This window comes from Ranitomeya variabilis, chromosome 1 (genome assembly GCF_051348905.1).
Source record: "Ranitomeya variabilis isolate aRanVar5 chromosome 1, aRanVar5.hap1, whole genome shotgun sequence".
Classification (NCBI taxonomy): domain Eukaryota; kingdom Metazoa; phylum Chordata; class Amphibia; order Anura; family Dendrobatidae; genus Ranitomeya; species Ranitomeya variabilis.
The window spans coordinates 225,193,289-225,210,835 of record NC_135232.1 but is presented as its reverse complement, the minus strand read 5'-3'; the positions used below and the strand labels follow the sequence as shown (position 1 = coordinate 225,210,835).

General features: G+C 45.3%; 2 protein-coding genes across 2 annotated transcripts in view; both read right to left on the bottom strand.

Annotated features, from left to right (window-relative positions):
- Positions 1 to 17,547, bottom strand: part of KNTC1 (kinetochore associated 1) — a 352,480-nt gene that overhangs the window by 237,826 nt on the left and 97,107 nt on the right. Inside the window, exons 17-18 of the mRNA XM_077293161.1 lie at positions 8,234 to 8,359; positions 8,029 to 8,118 (exon numbers count right to left, since the gene is read on the bottom strand). Coding sequence (XP_077149276.1) covers positions 8,029 to 8,118; positions 8,234 to 8,359 — 216 coding nt within the window. The remainder of the gene's footprint in view (positions 1 to 8,028; positions 8,119 to 8,233; positions 8,360 to 17,547) is intronic.
- Positions 2,843 to 5,703, bottom strand: LOC143810645 (uncharacterized). Its single transcript, XM_077293160.1, has 6 exons — positions 5,484 to 5,703; positions 5,327 to 5,386; positions 5,149 to 5,217; positions 4,350 to 4,572; positions 3,931 to 4,090; positions 2,843 to 3,841 (listed from the first exon to the last, which is right to left on the bottom strand). Exons 1-6 carry the CDS (start codon positions 5,562 to 5,564, stop codon positions 3,259 to 3,261), a joined length of 1,176 nt encoding a protein of 391 aa, XP_077149275.1. The 5' UTR covers positions 5,565 to 5,703; the 3' UTR covers positions 2,843 to 3,258.

The following is a 17,547-nucleotide window of genomic DNA, read 5'->3' as shown; positions in this document are numbered from 1 at the left end:
CTAAGAGCTAACTATCCCTAAAGATAGAAAATACAGCCTACCTTGCCTCAGAGAAATTCCCCAAAGAAATAGGCAGCCCCCACATATATTGACTGTGAGTTAAGATGGAAGTTACAAACACAGGAATGAAATAGGTTTCAGCATAGGAGGCCAGACTTGCCTAAACAGACTGAGGATAGAAAAGGTATCTTTGCGGTCAGCATAAAAAACTAACAAAAAACCACGCAGAGTGTGCAAAAGAAACCACCGCACCGACTCACGGCGCGGTGGTGCCACTCTGCATCCCAGAGCTTCCAGCTAACAAGATAAATTCATTATAGCAAGCTGGACAAAAACACAGTGGTAACAAATAAGCTAGCAAGGACTTAGCTTTTGCTGAAGTAGAAGGGTCATCTGAAAGATCCAAGTGAACTGAACCAGTACTAGGACATTGACAGCTGGCATCAAGTAACGATCTGAGTGGAGTTAAATAGAGCAGCCAGCCAAGACCTGAACAAGATCAGCTGGAGAAGGAATCTCAGAACCAGCAGCTCCACTCACAGCCACCAGAGGGAGTCCATGAACAGAACTCTCCGAAGTACCATTCATAACCACAGGAGGGAGCTCGAGAACAGAATTCACAACAGCACACCCCACTTTCAGTTTTTGAATTTCCACAAAAATTTAAAATAACCAATAAATTTCGCTCAACTTCACAATTGTGTTCCACTTGTTGTTGATTCTTCACCAAAAATTTACATTTGGTATCTTTATGTTTGAAGCATGTTATGTGGGAAAAGATTGAAAAGTTCCAGGGGGACAAATACCTTCGCAAGGCACTCTAGCAATGAGATGCAGAGCCAGATCAGGATGCAATCCCAAACAAATGTTAATACACAATCCCACACATGTCAAAGCATAAATAAATCCTTGTTAATCATGTCAAAGATGGGGGGAAAAATGATAAAAGTGCATACTTGTGGGACAAAAGTAAAAGATCTTGCGACATTTATAAGAGCAGATTTCAAAAAGAGGGGGGTAGCTACTGAGGAGTGCACATGCAGCACCAATGTGTAGCTAAAGGAGATGTACACATGTATAAAAAGGCTGAAAAGAGAGCACCACTAAAATTAAGTGCAATGAAATCTATGCAAAATAGCCTCAGCCCTCAATGGGATGCCAGGAAGATGGTGGAGGTGGACCAAGCATGGAGAAGGTATAACTACTGGCACCCGCAAAATGGAGCATAAGGCTAGGTTCACATTGCGTCAAGTACATGGCGTTAAACGGATGCGTTAAACGCATGTACAGAAAAGGAGCAAAAAATATGTGAAATTCGTTGTCACGGTAACGCTAGCGTTAACGCATGTGATCGCGTTTTTTCATTTTGATGTCCGTTTACGAAGTATCCGTTTGTCTGCGTTTGTCACTGTCAATAAAGTTGTTCTTTTTTTTTTTTTTTTTTCCCCTTTTGTCATTGTCGGGTGTGGGCACAGACTCATTCTCCATTTTGAAAGCATTGAGTGAACTTCTGCTAGCAAGATGTTTGTGTCTGAGCTCGTCAGATTTCGCTTGATGCGGTTGCGACTTCGTCAGAGAAAGCGTAGTTCGCAAAGGAGATATTGGATCCACGAAGTGAATTTCTTGCGGAGTACATATGGTGCCTTTCACACCCTGTATGTGCAGCTTCGGGATCACCCCTCCAAATTCCAACGCTATCTAAGGATGTCCATTGAGACCTTTGATGTTCTGCTCTCGCATGTGAAGGATGAGATACATCATCATCGCAGCACTTTTCGTGAAAGCATCAGTGCGGAGCAACGTCTAGTAGTGACTGTGAGGTAATTATACATTTTTTTTTAGCATTCTATTGACAAAGACTAGATCTCGGTATCGTGTGGCCTAATGTTCATTTAGCAATTGTATATTCTATTGTAACTAGCCTTTAGATGATCACTAAAAATCCTAATTTTTTTTTTTTTTTTTGAATGTCGACAGATATCTGGCTACCGGAGAAACTTTTGCATCACTGCATTATCAGTTTAGACTTGGGAAGTCAACAATTTGCCAACTGGTTCGGGAGACTTGTGATGCCATTTGGAATAACTTGCAACCACTTGTGCTACCAACACCAACATCAGAAATGTGGCTAGCGATTTCCCAACAGTTTGAGGATGTGGCTAATTTCCCCAATTGTATTGGTGCCGTGGACGGAAAGCACACACGGACTCAGAAACCTGCGCATAGTGGTTCCCTGTACTATAACTATAAGAAATACTTTTCTATAGTATTGATGGCTATTGCGGATGCCAGGTACCGTTTTGTTGCTGTGGATATTGGTGCTTATGGCCGGACTAACGATTCCAGAGTATTCAGAGACTCCAACATGGGCCGATGTTTGTACAGCCAAAGTTTAAACATACCCTCATCACGACCTCTTCCGGGGACCGAAGGCCCAAGTTTGCCCTATGTTTTAGTTGGTGACGAGGCCTTCCAACTAGGACAAAATCTCCTCAAGCCCTACTCAAGCCGTAGTCTAGACTCCAGCAGGCGCATTTTTAATTATCGCTTGAGCCGGGCTAGACGTTATGTGGAGTGTGCCTTTGGGATTTTGACATTAAAATGGCGGATTTTACTAACCTGCATGCAACTGCAACCAGAAAATGTGGACCGTGTTGTGAAGGCGTGCATCTGTCTGCATAATTTTGTGGCGAGACATGAAACCCAGGTGGTAGACCCTGATGATTGTGAGTCGAACCTCAGTAGCATTGAATCGAATGCAGTTCGGTCAACAGCACAAATAATGAGGATTCGTGATCAATTTGCACACTACTTCACACATGAAGGCCATGTTCCATGGCAAGACAGATACGTGTGAAAATATTGTAAAGTCTTCCTGATGTCGTGTAAAAAGTGACATAGTGTAAAAAGTTACCTTATGTCGTGTAAAAAGTTTTTTAACCTGATGTCGTGTAAAAAGTTACCTTATGGCGTGTAAAAAGTTTTTTAACCTGATGTCGTGTAAAAAATTACCTTATGTCGTGTATAAAGTTGTGTTGTGTTAAAAGTTAAAGTCATCCAAGATTCTTAAATTTGAAACAGTTTACAAAATGTTTATGGGTTTTTCCAACAAACTTTTGGTACACAGGTTTAACATATGATATCCCATAGGGATGAAAAAAAAGGAAAATAGAAATTCACAACAAAAAACATAACAAAAAAAAAAAAAGGGAAACTTGCAACGTGGTAATTGCACCTGGCTGGGGACACTGAACTGTACTAAAGACTTTGGTACTGCACGGGCGTATTGTCTGCCCAACTATATGATGGACTGCTACATTGTCTATGAGGTTCCACGCTCGTTTCACCCCGGCCTCTATATTGAGGGTTGTAGGCCGGCAAGTCCATTCTTCTAGTTCCCGATGGAGCGGGTTCTTGTGGGCCCACAAATTCCTCTAGAAGCTCGTTCAGTCTTTGTCTAAACATAAAGTTTCTATGTGCCGGGATATTTTGTGCTACAGGCACATAGGATAAGAAAAGTAGCTTCCACTCATTAGCAGAGTATACAGACTCGCGTGCTTGCAGCTCGGTAATTTCTCGCCTCAGGTCTTTCAGCTCACTGCGACACATGTCCTCTACCCGTTGGAGTCCATCCACGATAATTGCATCAGCTTCATCTTTTTGTGTTGCTCGCTTGCGTCCACGCTGTGATTGCAACCGGGCACTCACACCTGCAGCAACAGTGCTTCTGTCCGCAGATCGTGGCTCGCTGATGCCAGACACATCTTCAGGTTGCGTTGGTTCCACTGGAGAAGGCTCCAGTTCCTCTGTCGGTCTAGGAGCAGCGGTACTGCATATCGTGCTGTAACCCCCCAAAAAAAATAATATAAATAAAGTAAATTAGCTTCCTTTAAACAATTTTGTCTCGCACACAGACGTATTTTTACTTACGAGCGCTGAGACAATGTTTTTTGAAGAAAGAGCAGTTGGTCGTAATGCACATACGGGGTCACCCGTTTACCACTGGTTCCGCTTTGAGCATTGTGATTGTTCCGGTAGTCACGGACAAAGCGATCGCGGATGGACTTCCAACGGGTATGGACAGCATCGGCTTTAAATTTAAAAAAAAAAAAATACATAAAAATAGTAGACAGATAGTTTTAAGATATAGGAAACATTTTTCATAGTTTGCTAGGATAGTTGATATATAAATAGTAGATAGATAGTTAAGAAATAGTTTTTAGAAATAGTGTATAGATAGAGAGTGTACAGATAGTTCATAATTGAGAGATAGACAACAAGTGGATAGGTTGATAGGATAGATTTTTTTTTTTGTTTACATTTTCCGATGTTACGTCACCAATATTTACCAATTTTTTTCTTTGAGGTTGTAGACTTCTCCATGTATCGGGGATCAAAGTGACAGATTATTTGATCCCACAACTTCCGGTTCTTCACGATGTCATGGTGGGAGCTGTCGCTCTGGTCCCATATGGAGGGGTTGGCTTCCACAAGGTTGATCAGAGTCTCGTTGTGGATAGTCAATGGCTCTTCGTCAACGACAATCCTTTTTTTTTTGGCCGCTGACTTGGACTAGGTAAACACAAAAAGTTAGGTTGATAGTTTCAATTTCACTGGATGGCCATATTCATATATACAGAGATAGATAGATACATAGATATAGCAATAGATAGATACATAGATATAGATAGATATAGATAGATATATAGATACATAGATATAGATAGATACATATTTATAGATAGATACATAGATAGATATAGATAGATACATAGATATAGATAGATACATAGATATAGATAGATACATAGATAGATATAGATAGATACATAGATATAGATAGATACATAGATATAGATAGATACATAGATATAGATAGATAGATACATAGATATAGATAGATACATATTTATAGATAGATACATAGATAGATATAGATAGATACATAGATATAGATAGATACATAGATATTGATAGATAGATAAATAGATAAATAGATAGATACATGGATATAGATATATACATAGATATAGATTGACAAATAGATGGAGCGATAGATAGTTGATATTTTATAGGTATAGTAGATAGAAATTGAATAGATAGATTGTTGATAAATATTGGATAGAATATTTCTAATTTGATATTTACCACTGGCAGTTGTGGCGACGACAGACGGCTAGGGACCTTCTTTCTTTTGTGTCCTCCGTGTTGCACCACCTATTGTGTATGTAAAATGTACAAAAAAAATTTTTTAACATTAAATTATGTTAACATTCATTGGATCAATAAATTTATGCCTGAAAAATTCAACATGTGTGCTATGTACCTTTGTGTTTTTAGCATGTTTTTTGGGGGGTGGTCTAGCAGCCTCGGGCTCAGAAGACTCCTATTCACAATAAAACAATAAACAGGATTGTTATGCCTAGCTCAATACAATGGAGTTTCACACAACATTATAGTGGTTTTTTAAAGTGCAAGCCTACCGACTGTGACGAAAAAATCGCAGACACGCTGCTGCTGCTGCTGACATCTGTATCCGACATCTGTGTGCAACAAAGCAACATGTTTAGTACACACACATCCGACGGACATTTTACAGACTCCCATGATGTATACTGAGATATATATATAGAAATGTACTTACATTTCAGGAGAGGTATTGCAACACTCTGTCACGTGCAGTAGTCCTAATGTGTGGGTGGTATATTCCTCCTTTAATGGCCGAAATCACATTTCCTGCCACATGACACATGTGACCACCCTCAAACGCTATTAAAACGTGTGGTCCTATTTGGAAATTTTTCATGATTTGCGTCTGACTGCGTTTGCCATAGCCTTCTATGGCAGAATGAACGCTCCCGTTAGTAGTGCGTTAGCTTGACCGGACCCGAGAACGCTGCAAGCCGCGTTGAAGGTCCGTCAGAAAAAAAACGTTATGTGACAAACGCATACCAATTTAGGGATGCGTCACGATGCGTTAGACAATGCAAGTCTATGGGCGCGTTAGTATGTGCGTTACATTGCGTTTTTACTACTTAAAAACGAGTCCGTTAGACGGACACACCTAGCGCAATGTGAACCCAGCCTAAGGAGCAGAGAAGCGTGATAGGATCAGGGACATGGCCCCACGTGTATCGCTATGTCAAGCAGAGTTATGTCAAACAAAATAGTTCATAAGTATCATCTCCCACATGTCTACTTTACATCAGCACAATTTTTGAAACAATTTTTTTTTGCTACGATGTTAGAAGGGTTAAAAAGTTGACCAGCGATTTCTCATTTTTCCAACAAAATTTAGGAAACCATTTTTTTTAGAGATCACCTCACATTTGAAGTGATTTTTAGGGGCCTATATGACAGAAAGAACCCAAAAGTGACACCATTCTAAAACCCGCAACTCTCAAGGTTCTCAAAACCACATTCAAGAGGTTTATGAACCCTTCAGGTGCTTCATGAGAACTAAAGCAACGCTGGAAGAAAAAAATTTACATTTAACCTTTTTCACCCAAAAAATACTTTACACCCCAAATTTTTTATTTTCACAAGGTTAACGAGAAATGGACCATACAATTTGTTGTGCAATTTCTCCTTTTTGAATGTAAAATTTGCTGGATTAGCAGACGCCATGTCACGTTTGGAGAGCACCTGATGTGCCTAAATAGTGGAAATCCCCCATAAATGACCACATTTTGGAAACCACACCCCTCAAGGATATAATCTAGGGTATAGTGAGCAGTTTGAACCCACAGGTAAGACACAGAATTTGATAACATTAGGTCATTGTTAGTGTTGAGCGCAAGTGCTCGCTACTCCAGTTTGCATCAGGCGCTCAGGTATGCACCGAATACTGCGGGGGCTCGAGTGACATGCTCAAGTCCCTGTGATACTCTGTGCATACCCGAGCACCCGATGCAAATTCGAGTAGTGAGCACTAACCATCATATCTTCATTTTAGTTTTTATACTTTTGAAAAAAAAAACTATTCTAAATCCAACCCTAACCCTTACCCCAACCCTAAAGCAAACCCTAACACAATGTAGCACCGACGTCTCTGCCATAAGTCCCTCCCCCCTGCAAAGACGCCAGTGTACTCACCATCGCGGTCTCCGTCCTGCTGCTACCCGGGGGCAGATCCCCGGGCACTGTGCTTAGGGCGCGTACACTCACTTCCTCTTTCTTACAGGGGCCGCGCACGTTCCTCTAAAGTATCCCCAGGCAATAGCTGGAGGACACTTACTATTTAAAGCACCTCCACCAACATGAAGGTTCCTGCGCAAAGTTCTGAGTTTGTTTCCTAACACTCTTGTGAGTTCTCAGGTCCCAGTGCTCGTATCTTAGCCCGCTGCACCACCCAGAGCTCATCTCAATAGCAACCGGTCTAGTTGTACCTGCCAGTGCTCTTCTCAACGTCAGCCGGTCCCGTTGCACCTGCCAGTGATCATCCCTCGGGTCTGCCGGTCTCATCTGCGGTACCTGTCATCTTACTCCACCTGCCTGCATCTGTTGGAGATATGCTCGGGCTGCCCCAGCTACCCGTTCCAAGTGGTCAGCTGTCATCTACCCAAGGTCAGTCCTAGAGTAGCAACTGGACCACCTCCTTTGTCTCTCCTCGGATCTTGGAGTCATTAACTGCTGCGTATCCATGGTCAGTTTGGGTGAGGCTCCTAGTCACGCCCCTCCAGGTCTTCCTTGGGCTTCGGCATAGTGGTTCCACCACCCAGCCTGTTAAACAAAACCCTAGCCCCAACCCTAACCCTAACTGCAAAGAATGGAAAAAATTACAATTGCTTTTATTTTATAATTTGTATCTAACTAAGGGTATGACAAAGGGGATTTGATTCACTATTTTTTATTTTGATCCCTGTGATAGGGTCTATCACATTGATCAAAATGAACCAATAGGAAAAATTTCCTATTGTTGCCGGGTACCGGCCGTCAGATCTCGGCAGGCGCACTACGCATGCACCCACGCATATCCATGTGACAGTTCAACATTTGAATAAGAAAATCTACAGTAAATCGACTTACCCTCGTCTTTGCATAATTTAGCATCTCAAATGCGGTTTCATAGGAAGGCCATGGGGCATTGACACAGTACTGGATCACAAAATTATCATCCTGAGCAAAACAAATATGAAGAACATATGAGAAAAAAAAAACATGAAGATACCAAAAACAATTCATAGGTACAAATTAGATGGAAAATTGTAAAATTACAGTATAGTTTACATACCATAATTTTATGCAGATTGACTTTAGCCTCATCCACAAGTTCTTGCCAGAGTCCTTGGCCATAGCTGCCGACAGATGCTGATGCCAATTTCTCCAGTACAATATTCAGCTTTACTTTATATACAAGCTGAACAAAATGAGAATTTATTTAGACAAAACACACACATATATGTTTTACTTGGCCATTGTTAAAAATACATACTCATTTTTATCACCCTAGATGTGAGCTAAAGAAAACAGGAAGTGAAAATCAATGAAAGGGGACCTATCACCTCCTGGAAAACATTATAATGGAAAAAGGTGACCAAAATATAAAATGTTTCTCCAATATATATTTAGGATTATTAAATAAAACCTCCTGCCGAATTTATTGATAACAGCATTGGTCCTTTGAGAAAGAAAGGCTGAAGACAGGGACTCCCTGCCATCTCACTATTTCACATGTGTGTTGACTTCCCGCTTCTCATCTATGAGATACCAGTATGTGGGGGGAAAATGGAGAATAGACTAACAAAAATTTAATAAATAAGGAAGGATTAAAGATAAAGCATACTAAAAAATACACACACACACATATATATATATATATATATATATATATATATATATATATATATATATATATATATATATATATATATATACACATACACACACACATACACTTTATTGATAATAATTGAAAGTAGAAAAAGTACTATACCATTTTGGGAATTCTGCAGTTTAATTTTACTACTTTTAATTATTATCAATAAAGTATATATTTTATATGTTTGTTTCTATATGTTAGTTTGAAGAATGGAGCGTGCAAGTGTAAGAGTAGACATGCTGCTCTCTACATGCAGTGGGAACAGTGGGAATTAGATTTTCCTTAAAGTTAGTATGTCCCAGGAAATCTCACCAGATTTTGCAGGCACCCTGATAAACTGCAAATAAAACCTTAATTGCTGTAATACTGAGAAAAATCATCTAAATTGACAATAGAATATATTTGATAAAACTCATACTTTCACATTCATTTTTTATGTTTTTACTCACAACAATTAGGACATTTTGTGGTTTATACTGTATGCACATCTTCACTTCAACCTCATGGGTGGTAACAGATTCTTCTCAGGGAAGGGTATGCCCCCATCACCTGTATTAGATATGGAGTGATGTACATTGCTAGTGCTGCTTCCATGACGATGTGCATCAAATCTAGCTCCTCTGCTCTCCTCGTGTCTCCACGCAGTAGGACCAGGATGTATCAAGAGTGTGGATTTATCACCAGCATCATGTTGAGAATATCTGTTTTGACCTTCTCTGGGGGCGTATTCTGTATTTTCTACCTCTGTGACAAAACAGTATTTTTGGTTGCTTACCGTAAAATCTGTTTCTCGGAGCCTTCATTGGGGGACACAGGAACCATGGGTGTATGCTGCTGCCACTAGGAGGCTGACACTATGCACAAAAAAGATAGCTCCTCCTCTGCAGTATACACCCTACCGACTGGCACTAGTTTAATCAGTTAGTGAGAAAGCAGTAGGAGAAGCAAGAAGATAAAGAGAAAAAAAACTCAAAACTGTAACAACAGAACACAGAAATGAGAGCTGATAAACATGGGAGGGTGCTGTGTCCCCCAATGAAGGCTCCGAGAAACAGATTTTATGGTAAGCAAGCAAAAATCCTGTTTTCTCTATCACTTCATTGGGGGACACAGGAACCATGGGACATCCCAAAGCAGTCCCTGGGGAGGGAACAGCAGAAACTCTGTTCAGGTTTGAGAACTCACCACTGCAAGATCCTTCTGCCTAGGCTGGCGTCCGCCAAAGCGTAAGTATGGACCTTATAAAATTTGGTTAACGTGTGAATGGAAGACCAGGTTGTCGCTTTGCAAAGTTGTAGGGTGGATGCCCTATGGTGTACCGCCCAGGAGGAACCCATTGCCTGGGTAAAGTGAGCTTTAATCCCAGGGGGGGCACTCTGTTCTTGACCCAGTAGACCTCCAAAATTGCAGTTCTGATCCAGCAAGCAATCATAGTCTTTGAGGCCGATAGGCCTCTTTGCGCACCATCTGGAATGACAAAAAGAGAGTTCGTCTTTCTAAAGGAGGCGGTCCTAGCCAGATAGACCCTCACTGCCCTGACCTGTTCAGTGAACGCTCCAGAGGATGAGACGGGGCAGGACAAAAGGAAGGGAGGACAAAATCCTCATTTAGGTGAAAACCGGACACCACCTTGGGAAGGAAGGAAGGTGGAGGCCGCAAAGCCATCTTATCCTGGTGAAGGACGAAGAAAGGAGGGCTACAGGTAAGAGCCACCAACTACGGGACACGCCTAATGGAGGTGATGGCCACAAGAAACAGCACCTTCCAAAACAGAAAGGACAGGAAAACCTCTCAAAAAGGTTCAAAGGGAGAACTCCTCGGGACCTCCAAAACTAAATTGAGGTCCCAAGGGTCCACAGGTGTCTGGTTAGGGGAAGCTGCATGCGCTACCCCCTTGAAGAAAAGTTCTGACCTGAGAACGGGAGGATAAATTATTCTCAAAAAGAATGGAAAGAGCTGACACATGGACCTTCAGAGAACTAAGGGCAAGACCTCCAGTCCCACCTGGAGAAATGCCAACAAGGAAGGGAGAGAAAAGGACATAGGCAGGAAGTGATTAGACTCACACCAGCTGAAATAGGCTTTCCAGGTCCTATAATAGACCCTGGAAGACAACGGCTTCCTAGCCTGGATCATGGTGTGAATCACCCTATCTGAAAATCCGGACGATCTCAGCACCGCGGTTTCAACAGCCATGCCGTTAAATTGAGTGACAGAGAATTCTGGTGGCAGATCAGATCTTGGGAATGGGAGCCTCCAGGGGGCGTCTGCGAGAAGATTGACGATCTGTGCGAACCAAGACCTTCTGGGCAAATCTGGTGCGATCAGAATAACCGGCACCCCTTCCGCCTTGATCTTCTTCAACAGAATGGGAAGAAGGGGCAGGGGTGGAAACAGATAGGGAAGAACAAACTGCGACAAGAGAACGGCCAGAGTGTCGGCGCCCACCAAGAGAGGATCACAGGAACCTTCCTGTTCAGCCGGGAAGCCATGAGGTCCATGTCTGGAGTTCCTCATCAAAGGCAAATCTGATGGAAGACTTCGTGATGCAGGGACCAATCTCTCGCCATGAGACCCCTGCGACTGAGAAAGTCGGCGGCCCAGTTGTCCATGCCGGGGATATGCAATGCGGATATTGCCAGAATCTTTGCCTCTGCCCAGAGGAAAATCTAGGATACTTCGGCCATCGCCAAGGAGCTCCGAGTCCCTCCCTGGTGATAGACATATGCCACAGATGTGGCATTGTCCATCTGAACTCAGATTTTCAGACCCATGAGAAGCCTTTCCCCGTGATGGAGGGACAGAAGAATGGCCCTTATCTCGAGGATGTTGATCGGCAGAGAGGATTCCGCTGTCAACCAACGACCCTGGACAGTCAGATGGCAAAAGACCGCACCCCAGTCAAGAAGGCTGGCATCCATCATCACCACCTGCCAGTGAACGGGAAGGAAGGACCGGCCCTGGAAGATGAGAGAGGATGACAGCCACCAATTGAGCAACCGTTTGACTCGGGAAGGGAGCTGAATCAGATGATCCAGAGAGGCTTGTTCCACTGCGAAAGGATGGCTTGCTGAAGTGGTCTTGAATGGAATTGCGCAAAGGGGATCACTTCCGACGCTGCCACCATCCTTCCCAGGACCCTCATGGCTGAGCAGAAGGAAGGAAGCTGAGGGCCATGTAGAGAGCGAACTCTCTGCTGGAGGATTACTCTCTTCTCTTCGGGAAGAAAAACCCTTGTCTGGCAGGTGTTAAACAGCATGCCTAGAAAAAAGAGGCGCTGAGTCGGAACAAGGCAATACTTTGCCCTGTTGATTAGCCATACGAAACGGGACAGGGTGTCGAGAACGATGGCCAGACTTTCCTGGGTCTGAGAAAAAGACGGAGCCTTGATGAGGACGTCGTCGAGGTACAGGATAAGCACTAGGCCTCTGATCCTCAAAATGGCCATCAACGCTGCAATGATTTTTGTGAAAACCCTGGGAGTGGTTGAGAGCCCAAACGGCAGGGCGACAAAATGAAAATGGTCATGCTGTACCACAAAATGCAGGAATCTCTGATGCCCTGAGAAAATAGGGACATGGAAAGAGGTGTCTTGGATGTGTATGGAGCACAGGAATTCCTGCGCCTCCATGGAAACAATTACTGAACGAAGGGACTCATCCTGAAATGTCGCAGGCGGACCCTTTTGTTCAGTAACTTTATATCCAGGATGGGTTGAACGGCGCCGTCTTTCTTCGGCACCACAAACAGGTTTGAAAAGAAACCTGTGAAACGTTCCCAGTCTGCGACGGGAACGATAACCACTGAACTGAGAAGGTAGGCAGTGGATGCAAAGAAACACGGAACCAGAGAAGCATCTCTTGGAGGACGGAATTCGAAGAATTGATCTCGGGGCTGCAAAACAAAATCTATTTTGTATCCTGAGGAAATAACCTCCTGACCCATGCGTCCTCCACCGAGGCGAGCCAAATGTCTCTGAAAAAACGGAGATGACTGCCCAGCCTGGGAGATACACTGGGATCTTGAGATGAGTCATGCCGAGGAAGCTCTGCCAGGTCTAGGCCTGGTGGATCTACTTTGGACGTTATGGGAACGCCAGGAAGGGGTGGGTTTCAAAGAAGCCTTTTTCCAATCCTGGCGAGCCTGTGGCCTCGGCTGATGGGAAAAACCTCCATCGCCGAAAAATGGCGAAAAGGAAAGGACCGACACTGCTGCTTCAGAGGTCGGCGAAGTTTGCACTGGGGAAGGAGGGAACTCATGCCCCCGGTGGCCTCCTTAAGAATTTGGTCGAACCTGGAGCCAAACAAACGGGAACCCTGGAAAGGCAGACTGGTAAGGGACTTTTTTGACAATAAGTCCGCCTGCCAGGCCTTGAGCCAAATAGTCTGCCGATAGCCACAATCATGCTGGACGCCTGAGCAGCGCAAGACATGGCATCCAGGGAGGCAGATACCATGTATTTCCCTGCATAAAAAATCTGGTCCGCGAGGTCACCCAATTCCTCCGGTCGAAAACCAGCAAGAATGCCCTGACGAAGTTGTTTAGCCCATGCAGCTATGGACTTTGACACCCAGGTAGAGGCAAAAGCCGAGCATAATGTAGAAGTGGCTGCTCCAAAGGCTGACTTCGCGAAAGATTCTATGATCCTGTCATTGGGGGTCATTGATGGATGCCCATTATAAAATGGGAGGACTGTGTTGGCGCACTGTCTGGAAACTGGCGGGTTCACAGTAGGAGAGGCTGTCCAGTTGGCAGTGAGCTCAGGAGAGTTGGGATATAGGATGCCGAGTACTTCCTCAAATTCTCTATGTGGAGCAAAGGCCTTGAGAGGTGGTTTCGACCATCTAAACGAAACCACCTGATCTGCAGGTTCCTTACAGGTATCCTTAATGCTAAAGGTCTGGTTGACCGCCAGAATGAGGCTCTGGATCATGTCTCATGTTAGAAACTTGGTCCGAATCCAGGTCCAAGTCATCCTCTGAAAATGCATCCGAAATCGCCTCGCCTGACTCGGGAGAGGAGGATCGGGAAGGGGCAGACCACCGGGAGAGACCGGGGGGCGAGATGGAGTGGGAAGAGGACCTAGAACGAAGCGCCTGTCTGGATATCTTGCGGCTTATGTTAGAGAGCCTGTGGCCCACTGCCAACAGCAGAAGTCGGAAGAGGCAGCCTGTCAAGCACGGACACCAGGGTCTGCGATACCATGGTGAGGTCCGCCATGGACTGTGACAGAGAGGAAGCCCAAATTGGCTCGCTCTCACCTGGGGCCGAAGGGGACTCCTGGACGGTGGGCACAGAGGGGTTGCTGCAGTCCTGACATAGGGGAGAGGACTGACCTGAAGAAAGCTTACATTTACACGAAGAGCATACCAAGGGTCTGACAAGAGCAGAAGAGGAGGCAGGAGGATGGGAACGCTCTCCTTTGGGATATGGCATGATGAGCAGACCCAATAACTGATGCCAAAAGGTTAGGGGACAGGAAGAAATGCAGAGGAGAGTGTCAATCTGCAGAGCAGAGCTACTCACAGTAAGTGCAGCTGTCCTGTAGTCTGCTTCCAGGACAGCTTCAAGTGCAGCTGTCCTGTAGTCTGCTTCCAGGCTGTAAGGCTGCTGTGCGCTGAGAATATGCTGGACCCGCAGGGAAAGGGTCACCATCCGGATCCACAAGCCGGAAAATGGCGATCGCAAAAGGATGCCAGGAAACAGGAGGATAAAAGCATGCGCTGTAGGGACGCGCTGGAAAAGCCCGCTCTGAGGCCGGAAGAGGGGGCGGCACCAAACGCCAAGTCCAAGAGGAGAAAGATGGCGCTGGCTCCGAGCTGAGTGATGAAGCCGAGGGGGGCGGGGCTAGCCGCAGGCTGGAAGGAAATGAGCAGGCGACGGGAGTGAGAAAAGCCTGCCCGAAGTGCAGGGAAGAAGGGGGGGCAGTGCCAATGCCACAACTAGGCCCGAGAGGAGCTGGGACCTAAATTAAAGCTGGTGACCGCAGGAGAATAGGTGAGAGGTACGGAGGTCCCAAAAAAATGCCGCAAAAGGTAGCCCCGGTGCCCCAATCCATAGGGATATAAAAGAAAAAGGCCCCATAGTGATCCTAGAAGGACCCTTACACAAAACCGCTAAAAATAAAAGGGAACTGGGGAAATAGCTCATCTTCTTCCCTTTGGTCTTCTTATCTTCTTCTTAACTTTACTTGGTGTCACTGAGTTACCGCGACAGAACAGTACTAGAAGACCACGGCGTCTGATGGCTTCTGTTTCATCTCTGAGAAGGAGCACTTCTCCTGTGTATTAAAAGTGTTTTGTTTTCTTTCAGCAGGACAGGGGTTAATAGGCCATGTGGAAATTCCTGCTTTCAGCTGTGCTCGGTTAGCCACTCCTCTCTCCTATTTAAGCTAGGCCTTCTGGTCAGATCTTTGTCTGAAATAGCACTTGCTAGATAGACCTGGAGTAGTGAGGAGCTGGTGTTTGGAGAGCTGGAGGAATTTATTGTGCGACAGTTGTATGGTTTGTACGCTTGGAAAATTCCTTATCCTTACCTGCCTTATTTACTCTCCCAGTCCTCCACACCCTGGTGCATACCTCTGTTATTTGTGAGAGCATATTTTGTGTGAGTGGAGTTTTCTTTTTACCCTTGTCTTCGTTCCCGTTTGTCGGGTTGGTGTACTGTTGTACACGGTAGCGCCTCTCTTCCCCGGGTGGGGAGGGAGACAGACACAAGGCGGCAGTCAGGAGACAGGGCAAGGGCGGAGGCCCCGGCATCCTCGCCATCTGAGGTATCCCGGGGAACAGGGCGAGTTAGGGCGCCCCCTAGAGCTAGGGCCAGGAAAGGTTCCCCTGGTCCCAGTTTACTCGCCAGTCCAATCGTGACATTATTTCAGACCCGAAAGCATTTTCTGATCCATTATGGATCCTATTACAGCGCTGACAGGGCAGTTGCAGCAGCTCAGTCTGGAGGTGGCGGATTTACGCACGGTGGTTTCACAGCACTCTACTCTGTTACGTCTGGTGTGGGGATCTCGCTTTCCAAACAAACTATTGTGGAGCCCAATGTCGCGCTGCCAGACAGGTTCTCCGGAGGGTGGGACAAGTTTGTTGTGTTCCGGGAGGCCTGCAAGCTTTATTTCCGGCTGCGTCCGTTATCCTCTGGTACGGAGGAGCAACGGGTGGGGATTGTTATCTCGCTCCTACAGGGGGACCCGCAAGTATGGGTATTTTCTCTTCCATCTGAATCACAGTCACTTCAGTCAGTAGAGGGCTTCTTCCAGGCTTTGGGCTTAGTGTATGATGACCCTGATCGTGTCTCCTTGGCTGAGTCGTCTCTGCGCCAACTTCAGCAAGGAAACCGTCTAGCGGAGGAATACTGCTCTGAGTTGCGACGGAGGGCTGGGTCATTCCACCTAGTGTCAGTTCTGCGATGGTCTCTCCGTAAGATTAAGGGATGCTTTAGCTCTCTATGAGACTCCGGATTCCCTTGAGGCGGCCATGTCTCTGGCGATCTGGGTTGATCGCTGTCTTCGCCAGAGGCATAAGGAGACACCTCTGGGGGCAGGAGGTCCAAGTTTTAGCGTGACCAGTACTGGTTCTACTGTGGACCCATGCAAGTGGGTGCAGCGTCCCAACCTAGCAAACTTGCTTTAATTCGGCATAAGGGGGGAGTGTGCTTTTGTTGTGGCAAGAAAGGTCATTTTGTGGGCACATGTCCTACCCGTCACTTGTTTAAACAACCGCCAAAAAACTAGAGAGCCCGAGTTGCGGGGAGGTAGGCAACTCGGGTGTACTCATAACCTCTGTGGGAAAGACTCGTTTTTTCCTTCCAGCTATTTTATATGTGGGTGAAAATAAGCTTGACGTGTCCGCCTTCTTGGACAGTGGGGCGGGGTTTAATTTGGTCAACGCAGGGTTCGTCCGGGACCAAGGCCTTGTCTCACAAACCTTGTCCAGACCTATACCCATTATAGCTATCGATTCCGGTCCTTTAAGACAGGGGCACTGCACGCAGGTAGTCCATGACTTACGGCTACAGGTAGGGGCCATACACTCTGAGGTGTTAAAATGTTATGTGCTTGAGGGCCTGCCCTCACCTGTGGTACTGGGACTTCCTTGGCTCGCTCTGCACAATCCAGTAATTGATTGGCAGACACAGGAAGTGGTAAAGTGGAGTACATACTGTCAAGGACACTGTTTGGGTACCCTGTTAGCAAGGGTGGATACCCAATTTGTGCCCCATTACCTGTCAGACTTCGTGGATGTGTTTTCTGAGAGGGAGCCAAGAGCTTCCCCCACATCGTCCTTATGATTGTGCCATCAATCTGGTTCCTGGTGCCAAGCTGCCCAAAAGCAGACTCTATAACATCTCAGGTCCAGAAAGGCAGGCCATGAAGGACTATATTACAGAAAGTCTGGCTAAGGGCCATATCCGACCTTCCTCTTCTACCCTTGCTGCAGGGTTCTTTTTCGTAAAGAAGAAGGATAGCGGGTTACGTCCTTGCCTGGATTTCCGGGAACTTAATGCTATCACGATCCATGATCCGTATCCACTACCTCTTATACCTGACCTTTTTAATCAAATTGTTGGGGCAAAATGGTTCTCTAAAATGGACCTCAGGAAGGCATACAATCTCATCCGCATTAAGGAGGGTGATGAGTGGAAGACTGCGTTCAATACGCCAGAAGGACACTACGAGAATCTAGTAATGCCTTTTGGGTTGACGAACGCGCCCACCGTAT